Below are 15,316 nucleotides of genomic sequence, written 5' to 3'. Positions count from 1 at the left end.
TGAACAACTGCTCACACAAGTGTGCTGGTAATCAATGCTGCATGCCGATAGGTTGACATGCTTGTCTTCCCAGCAAGCCTATTTCCATAGCAACCAAGTTTTTCTGAAAACCCCAACTCAACCATGAGGAGTGGAAGGAAGGTGCAATGGTTAGCCACTGAGAAACTTCCGTAAGAACTATGTTAATGTTTCTGAGGTTCCAGAAGCTCTCAGCTCTGCCGGTAAGTTTCCTGGCGCACAATGTGTAGCCCACACCCACCCACAAAGTAGAATGTGTTGCTCCTTCAGTGCCTTCTAAATTCCCTCATCAGCTATGCTTGGTTGTACTCAAGAAATCCTAGATCAACAACATGAAATTAGATGTGAAGAAAAATACTTCTGCAGAAGATGTAGCTCCTTGTCATGCTCTTGTAAACAGAAGCAAAAAAAAAAAAATGAGGCTAGAGTTGGCTGTCCTTGGGTACCACCTTCTTGCCCCACCACAGAATGAATTATGGACAAGGACAACACCCCATTTGGCACTCCGGTTTGTCCTCAAATCTAAGTTCTCCCCGTTCCCAGTGCATGTGCACCTGGCCTTGCATCCTGGGCTGTCCGTGCCAATCCTCCTGGTCCGTGTTCCCCAAAATGTGAGTTGCTGTCACTCAAGTGATCCGTGCTAAGGATCAAGGTTAGCAGAGGAAGGGCCTTCTGGGCTCTGTGATTGGTCTGTTCTTACAGAATTTGTGATTTCTGTAAATAAACCAAACATGCGATGAAATGAACCAATAGATTCCTGAGACCTTGGCTCCCAGACAGACTTTCACATCCCCTTCCAATTACACAGAGGTCTTCTCTAACTATCGTTATCAGTATCTATGTCTACAGCAGCAGCAGCAAAAAAAAAAAAAAAAAAAAAAAAAAAAAAGCTGTTTTATTTCTCAACTATTTTATGTCTGAATTTCTAAAGTCAGCCTTGGAAGACACCAAGAGGAGAAAAAGCTCTGGAGGGCACAAGTGCATTGCTCCTTGTTTTGATTGTAAGTGGCTGAGCATCACCAGGCACAGTGAGAAGCTGGGTTTGCCTGGCAGTCTTTTATTGTTGCTGGATGTTCAGACTCCCAAGGGCAGCATTCCCATGTAAGATAGTGTAGCAAGCTGCTGATAAATGAGACTTGGCTAGCTAAGCAGTGCACACGGCGTGCAAGAGAGACGGAGCCCCCTCCGACTCAGCCTGGGCACAGCTGCGGGAATAATGACCAGAATGCAGAGCAGCGAGAGGACCGGCCATCACCTCGCAGCCCCGTCACCGTGGCAGCAGCTGATGGCGTCTGCTTGCCATGCATTCCAGTGGACTGTCATCATTACTGAACCCCAGGAGCCTGGCAGTCACAGAGCCCTGTCAGTAGCAGCCAAGTCAATGCCATGTGTGAGAAGCTGCACTGGGAGGCCAATAAGAATTTGCTTATACTCCAGATACTTAAAAAGACTGGCAGGAGTTTATGATTTGCTACAGAAATGAAGAGGTATGGATACTTGGGTTTGGCATTTTTCCTCTTAGGATTGTTCTTAGGCCACAGATAGCTTGAAAGCTTCATGGAAAAGAGTTTTTCCACTCTGAGTTTTACTTCTATTTTGTTCAAAAGTTGGTTTAGTTCAAAATATGGGTGAAAATACGCAGCTTACTCTGGAGACCACTGACTTAAATAGGTAAACCAATTCCCATCCATGCATAAATAACACTTCTGATCCTGAATATCAGCCTGGGTCCGACCTCTTCCTTGGGGTTCTTCCTGCACATGTTGTAGTCTTTGGTTTCTGGCATTTCAGAAGCCGTTTTCGGAAAGGGGAAGAATTCCAGGCCTAAGGGCAGCACACAAATACGTAAGCAGGAATGCCAGGACAGAGGGAAGGTTCTCAGTTTTCCACCAACAGCAGTAGAATAGGAGTCGTGGAACTAGTCAGCACCTCCAGCCCCGGCAGTAATAAACCACACTGCACCTGCAACAGCACACTCAAGTCCGTGGCCAGGCATCACATTATACACGTTTGATCTCCTCAGTCAGGAGGCAGAGGCAAGACAACCTCAAGTTCAAGGCCAGCCTGAGCCATGCAGCAGGACCCTGTCTAAACAAAACTACTAAAATAAAGTCTTTGCTATCCCCTAAGAACTGTTCTGTCCCTCCACGCTGGCTCTGGCTGGTGCCTTGGAGGCCACCTCTACAAGCCAGATCAGCTGAGCTCCCTATCCGTTGGCTTTCAGTTAGGCTCAGCCAGTAGGGGCTGGAGAGGTCAGGAAGCCTCTGTTAGCCCCCTCCCTGTCAGGACTCGGTTAGGCACTCTGCGCTTGGGTGCCTGGCTGTGGCTTCAACTCTGGTGCATTCTGCTACGCTATCTCTCGTTTGTCTCTAGGGAATCCTCCTGCTGTCACCACCTGGTACGGTCCTTAAATCACATGGTCACCTTTGTAAACAGTCTTTCCATTGAATTCTCCTCATTGCCCCTCTAAGGTGCCATTTGTTTCTTAGCAGGACACAGACATTGATGGCACCTTTGTAGGAAATAGAAAAAGGCATTGAAATTAGCTACATAGGTTCATTATTTTATCATCTCTGTTTCTGTATACTTTGAAACTTCCTAAATGAAAAGATGATCCAGAAGAAGAAGGAAAGGAAACTGTTGGTGCAGCTTGCACGGCTTGGTGGCCGCAGAGCTGAGGCTGATCATTAACCAGCTCAGTCCCTCAGCCTGGAGGGGGGTTTGTACCCAGAATGCCCAGCCAAACTGATCAGCCCCATAAAATGGTGGGTAGATTCCTGGTGGCTGGAACTGTTTTAGGAGAAAATGAGGGCCCTATTTAGGCATACTTCAGATTTAAATAATCATAAACCAGAAAAAAAAAAAACAAAAATGAATAAACAAACGAAACCCTCCAGAGCACTGTGCTGGGGGGAAAGGTCGCTTGCTTTTTCCTCCGCTCACATAACACAATCAACACACATCTCTGTGACAATGGTATGGGGATTTCTTTCTACCAGCAAGTCAACAATTAGGTCTGCAGCAGACAGCATTTGGGTACTCTCTAAATCAGTTCAGTCCCCCAAGACTGCATGCGCATGCGCACACGCACACGCACATGCACACACACACACACACACACACACACACACACACACCATACCACACACTCACACAGTCACACTCACACAATCATATACACACTTCAGATGCGAGTTGCAGACCCCAGGTTGTTATCTGTGTGTGGCACCTGACTATAAATTAGAGTACCCCCACCCCCTTCCTAGGTCCAATTAATTTGCTTGAGTATCTCATAGAACCCATTTTAGCCATTTACTAGACTTTACATCTGCTTGTCCTCACTGGGCCTTGGCTTTCTAGTTCATACAATGGGGAAAAGGCACATCTCTCTGTTCATGGGCTGGAGGGCTGGAATTCTGCAGCATAGTTCCTGACGGGGTGAGCTTTGGACATCAACCACTGTCCTCTAGTGTTTACACAGAGGAGAGACAGGGGAGAGTGAAGGTTAGAAAGATTAACCAGACGGCACATGGAGGGACCCTAGAGAAGAGGGGCGTGGCCAAAGAAGTTAGTTTGCGCCAGTGTTATGATCTGTTCTCCAAGGAGAAATGCAGCAAGGGAAGAAAGGAGCTTGGGGGTGGGGGGTCTCCTGACATCAGGAGTGGGATGGCTGTACAGCTGATAGGGCACAAGCATAAGGAATCCCAGCATCTCCAAACATGCTCACGGGCTCTTTATCCCCTTTGTATAGAAATGCCTGGATGACATTAGGCAGGATGTTGAAAGACTGACAATTGTGACAGACAAATAAATATTAAGCTAGAAACATTAAGTCTTATTAGATATTAACCTCTTTTACTGAATGTTGACACACCTATCAAATTAGACCCAAGATGATATTACAAAATTAAAAGTCTAGGATAGAGCTGTAGCTCATTGGTAGAGCCCTTGCCTAGTGTGTACAAGACCCTGGTTCAATTCCCAGCACTGCCAAAAATATAAAATAAAAAACCCTATTAGACATGTCATAGGCATAAGCGATCACTGGCTCCTCCTAAAACATCCCAAAATTTTTTTTCAAGACCCCAGAAGAATCTTTGTACTAAAATCCTCCTCCACTGAGAAAGAGTACCCTCGCTAAGGACTCGACTGCTTGTGTGCCATTCCTAACCCAGTTCTTAGTTCCAAAACTGACAAAGCCAGGGAAGCTACCAGGATCTTCTCTCTGGTTTTCACCATGTGATTTGGCTTCCTGTCTGAGATAGCAGGGCAATGTTTGGTTCTGAGCTCACTGCTGTACCACCTGACCCATGTCTTCCTCTCCGCCTTGCAGATACTTGCCTGAGATCATGAATGATGGGCTGACCAACCAAATCAACAATCCTGAAGTGGAGGTGGACATCACGCGGCCCGACACTTTCATCAGACAGCAGATCATGGCTCTCCGGGTGATGACCAACAAACTGAAGAACGCCTACAACGGCAATGACGTCAACTTCCAAGACACAAGTAAGGAAATCAGCGTGAAGACCAGTGAGCCCCGAAGTGGGAAGTGCTTGTGTGAGATCTTTAGTTACCTCTCTCTGGCCTTAATCATTTTCCAGTCTCAGCCACAAACCTTACATGCTAACTGAAATCATAACTCCTCTTAATGAACGGCTATGTGCACTTGTATGTGTGAGTATGTTTGTGTGTGTGTGTGTGTGTGTGTGTGTGTGTGTGTGTGTGTGGTGTGTGTATGTGTGTGCATACCTGTTTACACACATGTGTAGACCAGAGGTCGGCCTTGAATGTCGTCCTCTCTCAGGTGTTATTAACCGTATTTCTAGAGACAGGTCTTTCACTGAGACCTGGAGCTCACCAGTTCAGCTAGGCTGGCTGGGCTGTGGGCCACAGGGATCCTCCTGTCTATGCCTCTCCAGTGCTGGAAGTTCAAGTACACACCACCACGCTTGGCTGTTTCTATAAGAGCTGGGGATCAAACTCAGATCCTTAATCCTGCACAGCAAGTAGTTTACTTGCCAGGCTCTCATCCCAGCTTCAGGGGAATTAGCCATACGAAAGCAAAAACATAATTTAATCTACCAGTTGATCCATTTATAATAGAGTGACTGTTTTTAACCCTGTCTTTTCTATAACAACATTTGTATCTACTCCAAACTCCTGCCTACCTCCCCCATTACCACCTAAAACATCTTCCACAGATTTTTTGACAGGCTGGGCTTGAATCCCCATCTTGTTTCTCATAAACAATATCATAAACATTCCTTGAATTTATGATGGCTCAAAGGTCACACACATGCAATAGAAACTGTACTTCAAAGGTTGAATTTGAATCCTTTCTTAGGTTATCATTATGTGATATGATGCTCTCTCATGATTCTGGACAAAGGATTTAAATCCACAGACCCCTAATGAGTCCCAAGAACACAAGGGTAAACAAGGACATTCTGTGGGGTGCTATGTTATGCTAGAATGCTATGTGTGTTGTATATTTTCTATTCATTTGAAATTGTAGTCTTTGAAAATTAATGAATTTATTGGGATATGACTTCACTGTAAGTAGAGAAGAATCTATACTTCTGGAAAATCAGATCCCTCTATTACAAAGGAATTATTAAATGCTTAGGATACTAAAAATGTGAGAAAAAATAATGGCAAAAGGTTCCAGCTAGAAAACTATTGGAGGCTCCTCTGGGGTGACTTATTAAAGAACTAAGATGGTGTCTTGAGGGTGGTAAGCAGGTTCAATGCATTATTTCTCTCCCTACTCAGTTGTACACAGACACAAACAGCAAACATTTATACCTGAAATATTAGAGAAACAGTAAACTACTGAAGCAATATTACACATGACTGTTTCAGTGGGGATCATAAAAGCATCTGAAGTGATTTCATGGGCTCTCATAAGTGAACACTGAAATGAAGCTAAGAATATTTGGGTTTTGTCAAAGTGGCTTCAAGATGCATAGCTACAGAGGCAAAGGCTTTGTGGGATTTCTTCTCGGGTATGTTGGTTTTCTCTTAAGTGTAACCTAAGAGAATTCACAGGGAAAAAATTCTTGAACATCAGTTGTAAAGCTGCCAATGACCCTCGAGTTGCTCGCTGAAGCTGGAGATGCATGTGTACTTGGTTAATGAGTTAGAAGGCACAAGTTACAGATGGGAAACACTCAGTCATCTCAGCTCTGCCTCCGTCTTACTGAGCTGCTCCTGCAGAACGTTTTTAGTGCTTTCTTCCATTTTAAAGAACTCAAGGATTTATTTTTTCCATACAGGGTAATTACCACCACAATGGACTTCATTGCTATCAAATTTCTCAGAATCATCCCGTTATCTCTTTTTGCTTAGGCTAGACCTCTCTCTTCCTCCTCAGAAGAGAACACTACGTCAGCTTTTAGCCTTCACTGATGCTGCGTGACGTAGCCTCATGTTTCCCATTCTACCCGCACTGCCTCTCCATGTAATAATGTGCTGTTTTACTTGGAGAGTAACTATTTAGATGAGTAATGAAGTTATGTAAGAATTACCCAATGTTGGTATAAGACGAATCTTAAAAGGTCTTATTAGTAAAAAACCTGGAGCCAGGTATGGGGTGAGAACTGAAAGACCAAGGGTGTGTGCTACCACTGCCTGACCTCTACGTCTAATCTAGGGGCTGGCTCTTTCTCTGATCCCCAGATAAGTTTATTAGAGTGCACAATATATTGGAGTACACAATATATCACCACATGTTGGCTTCATTGCAATTCTTCTTTTCTAGCCTAAAAAGGTGTCATTCTGTAAAACTCAAGGAATGTAAGGAGACAGTGAATTTTCTCAATTTCTTCTCCAAAGAAAACAGAAATGAAGGACGGTGAAGATCATCCCTTGGCTCTAACTCAAGCACTGAATGCAGCTGTTCTAAGACAGTGCCTGGCCTGTGAACCTCCATAGCACATCCATAGCCATCACCACCCTTATTGCTTGTAGCCTTTTTTTAAGTGACCCATTCTATCACCATAACACCTACATTTCTGATTCCCTTTCAGAAAGATTGGGGCCATTGTTTTTCACAGCTAGAACCTCTTGTCATTATTTGCTTCTTGCAATTTTAATATTCTAAGTCACTTTAATAATATCTTTGTAAAGGTTATATTACCTCTTGCTCATGATGCTGGTGTTCAGAACAATTCCCTTTGCAATTCTGATATCTCTCAATTTAATTAATAGGCATTTTTCTCCTTGTAAAGGCCAATAATGATAAGGCAGAGAAATGATAAGAACCAAGTATAATGTATTCAAATGATCTTAACTGGTATTTACATGTCCCATTTGTGGGGGAACAGTGCTGAATGTCTCTTCTTCACTCAGAAGAACAATGTAAGAGTCCCTACACCGACTTGGCTTGACTTAAGTTGTATCTGAATCCAAAATTGTGCCCATGTCTCAGGAGCAGCGAGGCCCAATAGCAGGGCAGGAGTTTAGGAATGTTAGTTGAACTCACTGAGCAAATGATCATAACAGTAAACCTCATTACAAAGATTATTATTTCCTGGATCTTTCCAGAAACATTGTCTTGTTTGTCCCCATAACAGTTCTGGGAAGTGGACGTTATTATTTTTATTTTACAGGTGAGGAAAAAGATGTTTGTTGAAGCTGTCCACTCTTGTCTGCCTAATTCATAATGGTAGCTTAAGTGTTTCCTGGGGAAAAAATCTTTTCCATCTGGCATTGGCAGCAGTGATCTTGCCTGACACCTTTTGCCTGTATCAACTGCATGTGTTTAGATATAGAAACTGATAGAAGTTGAATTAATTGCTCAAGGCATATTGACTTATTCAACAAGGATTTAGTGAGCATCTGCTGCACATCAGAAATCAATGGCCACCTGGAAATGAATGGTCTATGCAAAGACCGTACCCTCAAAAAGTTGATATTCTAGTAGAGTGTGGACAGTGGACAAGCAAATAAATAGTACAAGTGCGGGTGTTAGGAAGAACTTTCAGGTAGCAGGCACAGTGGGAGCCGGCACGGTGGCAGGGGTTGTCTTAAGCCATCTGCAGATACCCAAAGCCAGAGCTGCTCAGATTCGTGACATAAATGACTGTGGCATTTGCATATGACCTATACACATTCCCTGATATGTTTAAAATAATCTGTGGATTATTGATAATACCTAAAACAATAAGTCCTATGTAGATAATTGTTACGTTGTATTTTCCATGGAATAATGGCAAGAAAAATGCAAACATGTTCGACATAGATACAGTCATGTAGATCTATATGATACACAGTGCTGGAGAGACTGGGAGCCATGACAACACAGGAAGCTTGAGCAGGGTCTCTGCAGACATCATACCAATCACATGGGTTTAACTTGGTATTTGGCAAATCCACATTGCTTCTTGGAACTTTCTGGAATTATTTTTACTTCATAGTTGGTTGAATATGTCATCAAACATGAAGGAGCCAAACAATGAAACATGACAACTGAGCAAACCCAGAGGCATGGTGGGCAGCAGAGGAAGATGCCACCCTCAGACTGCGTAAGGTGCAGGCACTGAATCAAGCAGGGACTGGCAAACTGGTTCTGTAAAGGGACAGATAGTATGCTAGGCTTCCGAGCTGGTCAGTCTCAGGAACAGCTGCTCTGCTGTGCCCTGGGAACAGGAAAGAGCTGCAAGCCACTGGGGGTGGGCAGCTGTACCTGTGTGACAACCAGACTGTGAGCTTGAACTTCACAGGTGGGAGTCTCACAGTCTCGTGATGGGATGCCCACTTGATTATTCCAAACATTAAAAAAACAGAGAAAACGTCTTCGCATTTGGGGACACAGGGAAATAAACAACAGGCTGCAGCTTACCGACTCATTGAAAAGGAGTCCATCTTTGCTGTTGGACAAGAACACCGGGTGGGGTGGGGGAGACACAGCACAATAACAACGTCTCCGTTCTGCAGCTTTCTGCTGCTGTTTCTGCACTTTCCTGCCCTCACTACTTGCTCTTACTTTCTCTTTCACCTTAAATGGCCTTTTAAACATCCTTTGAAGAGGGCTAGGGTGAAATACACCTTTAACCCCAGCACTCTGGGGACAGAGACAGGAGGAGCATGAGTTTCTGGTCAGGTTGGGCTCTAAAAACCAAGAAAAACAAAAATTATCTTTAAAAAGCATGATACCTGTTTAGAGCAGCAGTGCTGAAGTACAAAACAGCAAAGAACAGAATTGCTTCTCTACGATAGATGATAGATAGATACATACATGATAGATAGATACATACATGATAGATAGATACATACATGATAGATAGATACATACATGATAGATAGATACATACATGATAGATAGATACATACATGATAGATAGATAGATAGATAGATAGATGATAGATACATAGATGATAGATAGATACATGATAGATAGATACATAGATGATAGATAGATACATAAATGATACATACATACATGCATACATGATAGATACATAGATGATAGATAGATACATACATATATACATACATAAATGATACATACATAGATGATAGATACATAAATGATACATACATACATGCATACATGATAGATACATAGATGATACATACATACATACATACATGATAGATACATAGATGATAGATAGATACATACATATATACATACATACATACATAAATGATACATACATAGATGATAGATACATAAATGATACATACATACATGCATACATGATAGATACATAGATGATACATACATACATAAATGATAGATACATAGATGATAGATAGATAGATACATAGATGATAGATAGATATAGATGTATATATTTCATTGCATGTGTGTGTGCATGAGTTCATTGGCTCCATATATGGTGGAGGTGGAAGAGGTCAGAAGAGGGTGTGAGATCGTTGTGAGCTGCCTGAGGCTGATCCTGGTCCTCTGGAAAAGCAATACTGCTCTGAGCTCTTATGCCATGTCTCCAGCTCCAGGAACATAATTTCTTAGTCATTTAAATACTGGTCAGAAGAAGTATCTAATATAGGTATTAGATATTGAGGCCACCCATTACAAGTCTACTCTGGGTGGGTACCAGTGAACACTGTGTTTCAACCCTGTTTCTGGCCTGTGGTTAACCTGCCCACGAACAAGTCTAGGAGCCGCGAGCAGCCCTTTGGTGGAGTGTTCCTCCCACACCTGGCCGCCAACTGTGGCGCTGTTTGTCTCTATTCCCAGCTAAGTGCTCTAACTTCCCTTATCCATCTTCCCCCCCCAGGCGACGAATCCAGCGGCTCAGGCAGCGGCAGTGGGTGCATGGATGACGTGTGTCCCACAGAGTTCGAGTTCGTCACCACCGAGGCCCCCGCCGTGGACCCGGACCGGAGAGAAGAGGAATCTTCGGCCGCGCAGGGCAGCTACTCCCTGCTCTCCTGGCCTCTGGTCTGCATGGCCCTGGCCCTGCAGAGACTCCACAGATAATCGCGGGCTTTGGTCAAAGGAAACTGCAGTTTAGCTCCTCAGCGGCCAACTCCCGTCTTTTCTTACACTCTTGGACAACGGACCATGCCACAAAAACTCGCCGTTTTCTATGACAAGAGAGCAGTCTTGCAACCTGCCTCCCTTTTTCTTTTCCCAAAGAGTACCAGGTGCCAGAGGATCTGCTTCTGTCCTTCAGCTATCCGTGGGGACCTTGTTTATTCCAGAGAGAATTCTTACTCAAATCTTTCGTACCAAGAGATTTTTTCTTACCGTCATTTGCTTTTATGCTGCAAAATTAAAGGAATTTCACGTTGTGAGGGTTTTTTTTTTTTTCTAACACCCCACTTAGAATAATATAAGATAGGAAGAAAATAATTTTCCGTTTCAAATCAGGCAAAACCCCAAGACAACTGCCTTTTCAACAAGGAAGCGAATATAGGAGAGAAAATAGAGGAACTCTCGTGCTATCAGGTTTGGAGATGACAGCCTGGAACGAGCTTCTCTGTGACAAGCCAGGTTTACAAAATGCTTCTGAGGAGAAGCGTAACCTTTTTTAATGTGGTGGAAACGCGCTGTTGTCTTGGAGGTATTGTCTTGCACTCAGCCCAAACTGATTTGGAGGTACTGATAGTAAATTTAGGATTCTGTCTTTATACGAGCGGGAATCTTATTGCGACTTCACGCCTCTCTTTCACCTGCCTGATGGCCGCGCTCACTGATGGCGGCACTCACTGATGGCAGCATTTTCTGTCTCCTAACACCTGTCCATGGTAGCCAACTGGCACCGATTGTCTTCAGTTCTTCACGGATGCCCCTGTCAAGTCTCCTCCCTCCTAGGTCTTGACTAAGAATCATCTTCATTGGTACAGTCTCTACATTGGCCACCAGTCTGGCATGAATTAGACATCTCAGCTCCTCGGCTCCTGACTGTCCCTCAAATAAGAGTTCTCTTACTGACAATGACAATTAGCTCCACACATGAGCTTTTGTTACAGACTCTTTGATTTGTGTCAATTGGTTTCTGCATCACGAGGGCATTCTTTTACAAAATAACTCACAACTACAACAAACTCAAGATAAAAAAAAGAGAGAGAGAAAAAACACTATATATATAGTATTGACATGGAGATTTCTTTCACTTTTTTAGTCTTAGTATGATCATCTATTTTTATATCAATATATATATATAAATCACAGATTTTAACTTCTTAATTCCAAGCTCAGGGTTGACACTCCTTTGTAACAAAACTGTTTTGTCAACCAGCTCTTCTTGTTTTGTGCTGCTCAGAGAAAGGATTCCTCAATGATCTGTGAGCACCAAGAATCAAGAAAGAGAACTTTTTATGTATCTAACTGTCCATCTATTCCAAGTTTGCCAGGGCACACCCTTTTCACACAAGTGTGTTTTGTCCCTGGTGCTCCAAACTGTCCTGAGCTCATGGGACAAGCCCTGGTGTGCAAGACATTACTGGCAATGGAATGTGTGTGTGTAAAGAATGTTATTCATGAAACACCATTGCTCTCATGTACAACACATTTGGCCTAGGACTCCTGATGGGTACTATAGTAAATGACCTAAACTCAGCTACAGCCTAACCTCCCCACAAAGCCAGGCCCAATGCTTCCCCCATCAGAGAGAAAAAAACCAAACCAAACCGGGGTTATAAGAAGACAGTTGGCTAGCCACATGGTTTTGGTTTTTTACATTATTCATCTTGTTTTATTTTGGATTTTGGTTTTGGTTTTTATGATACATCTGGAATAGGGAGAAGAAATATTTCAAGACACCACCGCATACCAATTGCATTTTAACTGACTCATCGACAGTATTGACACATAAATGGTTCTATCTCTATTCTCATCAAAATTAAAATTAGTTATCGATTTCATCATCATCTCTAAGTAGAACACATGTACTAGTATTAAGTGTATTTGAGCACTTTTGAAAACAAAACATATTTACAAGCATCTGTTGCTACTTTATGCCTAAAAAAATATGAAGTATAAGATTCTGAGAGACTTTGTGGCATCTTTCATTAAAATTTGTGTGAAGTTAACACTTAATCAAATCCAGAACTGCATCCTTTTGGAAAGCCGTCCAGCTCACTGCCCCCCTTCAGCTTCTCATCACCACTTGCACATAACACATCTCTGTGAAGGACCAGTCATTTATGTTACTCAGCTCAATGTATGTTCAGACATCAGTATTGTTTTTCTCCAATAATTACAGTGCAGTACAAATTCAATCAACTTTGATTCTCCAGGATATTTGAGTAATATTTTTTATGGCTTTAAGCTCCAACTCTCTTTTAAAAATATTTCTGCATTATCTTCTGTAACACAAGTCAAAGATTCTTATTTTTTACAGTGCTTTTGCCTCCAAATGTTTTTTTTGCATGCATATGACAACACATTACATTAGTGAATGTGAAGCCATGTTCTGTGCACATGAATCACACAGATAATATAAAAATACCTGTTTCCTTTGTCTCGACCCTGTGCTCTCAAAGGTATTCCTATTGGCAAGAAGTAGTGATGCATATGAGTCAGGCCAGAGTGGAAATGAGGATCGGCGGACACAGCCGCATCATCAGTCACCTTGCATGGACACAGTCAAAATGTCATTCACTTGAACTTCCCAGTGCTGTCACCACCCATCGTACAGTTCTGTTCTTTCCTTCCCTAAGCCTCTTCACTGAGTTCCCCCTTTTCAGTACTGTGGAATCCTCCTCCCAAATTAATTCTCATTTCAGCAATGATAGGGGATGTGTTCACATTCCGTTGTCATTCATGGCCGGCCCTCATTTGTGATGATGTCCCCTAAATTCTGTGATCACATCACAACTTGTGTTATGAGTAGAGAGGAATGGGACCCCAAAATTGGACACTAGAAATTGGTGGGTGGTGCTCATAACTGCAAACACTTAGCTTATTGAAGTGCCTCTATTTACATGTTCTTTAGTTATAATATGTATTTTTCTAACAGAAGTACACGTCTGTGATTGGTGTTTATTAGACTTTGTATATGTTATGACGAAGGCTAAACAAAGGCTAATGTCTCAGCAGAGAAGAATGAACTGTAAGGTGATGAATAAGAGCTGATGGTCCAGGACTGACAGCCCCAGACAGCCTTCTGTCCCTGCCACGAAGGCCAAGTTGGCACTTCCATCGCAGCCACCACAGACTAGCACTGGAAGCCTGACTCCCTTACCATGATTTGCCCGAGGAGGAAGGTGACAGGAATCACCTGCTTCTGTCTACACTGAAAAACACTGTTCATTGATGAGCAGCAGTCTTTTTAAAAGGAACATTCTTTAAATCAAACACATTGGAAATACTATTGGATGCAGAACCATGAAACTTGAGTTCCATTCCCTGCTACAGACATTAGCCTTCTTTAATTCTTCTTGCCATCACATACATATTTTGGCCACAGACTAAGCACCAACTTAAGTCCTCAAGGAGGAATCAGACTTGGTAAAATCCTGGCTTGCAAGTCTTTCCTCACCCCTTTCTGCAAGGCTAGGTATCAGGTAGCTTGACTTGGGGTTTCAAGCGGTAACAAACGCAGGATTTGACTTTTCCAAATGCTTGCAGATACTCAAGCTCATGTTCTGTGACTTACAATCACTAACATATTAAATTAAAACAATAGTGCAGCCTTGCAACCAGAAGAGGAAAGCAGTCCATACCTTTTAAATCCACCGTGTGTTCCTCCTTGGTAGAGATATTAGCCAGTGCTTCGTTTTAGGCCAACTTATACTGATTTGTACGCATTCTGGAGACTTGCTATGTCATAATTTGCTACAGCCCAGATTCAGCTTAGCCTGGGAATGCTTGAGACTTCCCTGAGAGTGGAGTGGGTACTGGAATCTTTGGCATTGCCTTGTAATGAAGGACTTCATGAGCAACACCTGAGGAAGGCACCGCAGCGCAGTCTCTGTGTGCATACACAGAACACATATGCAGGAGAAATGTGTGCACCAATCGAACCTAAAATTTTATGTGACTGTCAAATGACTATTATTTGGGTTAAGATTTTTCATTTCTGATTTGGATAGAAAATTGCTATTAATCTTGTATTAAAATAGTTTTTAAAAATCTACCTGTGCCCTCTCTGTGCCTTTTCAATGATTGCCACAGTCTGTGTTTTATATTTTAAAATGTTTTTGTTCACATCATTTTAGACTACTAAAAATCAGTAGTCAACCAAGTACACACCTGGAAATTGTGAACCTCTCTACGTGTAGGACATTTGACTTCTTAATGTGTGAGGAAACACTCAATCCCTCTTCTTCTGTTTCTTCTTGAAAAACACAGTGGCATCATAGAGCTAATGTCAACACCACACAGACCAGAAAAAAATAAGATCACCTCTCAAAGGACTAACTCCTTCCAAATGGGGCAAACTGCATTGACTTTGTATTTCTGCGATGCTTCCATGCACTCATTCATAACGAATACTTTAGCCCTCTAGAGACTCACTTAACAAACCCGTATGAACCTCGCTGAAGCAGCCGCTGTGGGGGCTGTGTCACCGGTGTCCAGACACCATCAGGTAGAGGTGCTCAGTCCTCAATACAGTTAACCACTACCTTAATCGAAATACATCATCAATTTCAAGAACACCCTTAAATGTAGGAATCTATATAAAACAAAGGTATCAAGAATGTGGCATTTAGCTGTAAGGAATACCACAGTTTAATTCTATTATCACCATTATGGTTTTCTGTAGCACGAATCTCTAAAAGGTCTTATCAATAAAAACAAACCCGAAGCCAGGTATTGGGGTGAATTCTGGAAGATCAGAGAAGCAGAACAATCCACAACCACCTCACCTTGCC

At 42.6% G+C, this 15,316-nt stretch overlaps 1 protein-coding gene across 2 annotated transcripts in view; it reads left to right on the top strand.

The window, feature by feature from the left end:
* Nucleotides 1-14,577, top strand: part of Gpc6 (glypican 6) — a 1,063,315-nt gene extending 1,048,738 nt beyond the window's left edge. For both annotated transcript variants that reach the window (XM_028868307.2, XM_028868309.2), the window contains 2 exons: nt 4,352-4,527; nt 10,270-14,577. In XM_028868307.2, coding sequence (XP_028724140.1) covers nt 4,352-4,527; nt 10,270-10,472 — 379 coding nt within the window. In that variant the 3' untranslated portion in view covers nt 10,473-14,577. The remainder of the gene's footprint in view (nt 1-4,351; nt 4,528-10,269) is intronic.
* Nucleotides 14,578-15,316: the final 739 nt, after the last annotated feature.

This window comes from Peromyscus leucopus, chromosome 9, assembly GCF_004664715.2.
Source record: "Peromyscus leucopus breed LL Stock chromosome 9, UCI_PerLeu_2.1, whole genome shotgun sequence".
Classification (NCBI taxonomy): Eukaryota; Metazoa; Chordata; class Mammalia; order Rodentia; family Cricetidae; genus Peromyscus; species Peromyscus leucopus.
This window is presented reverse-complemented; position numbering and strand designations above follow the sequence as displayed.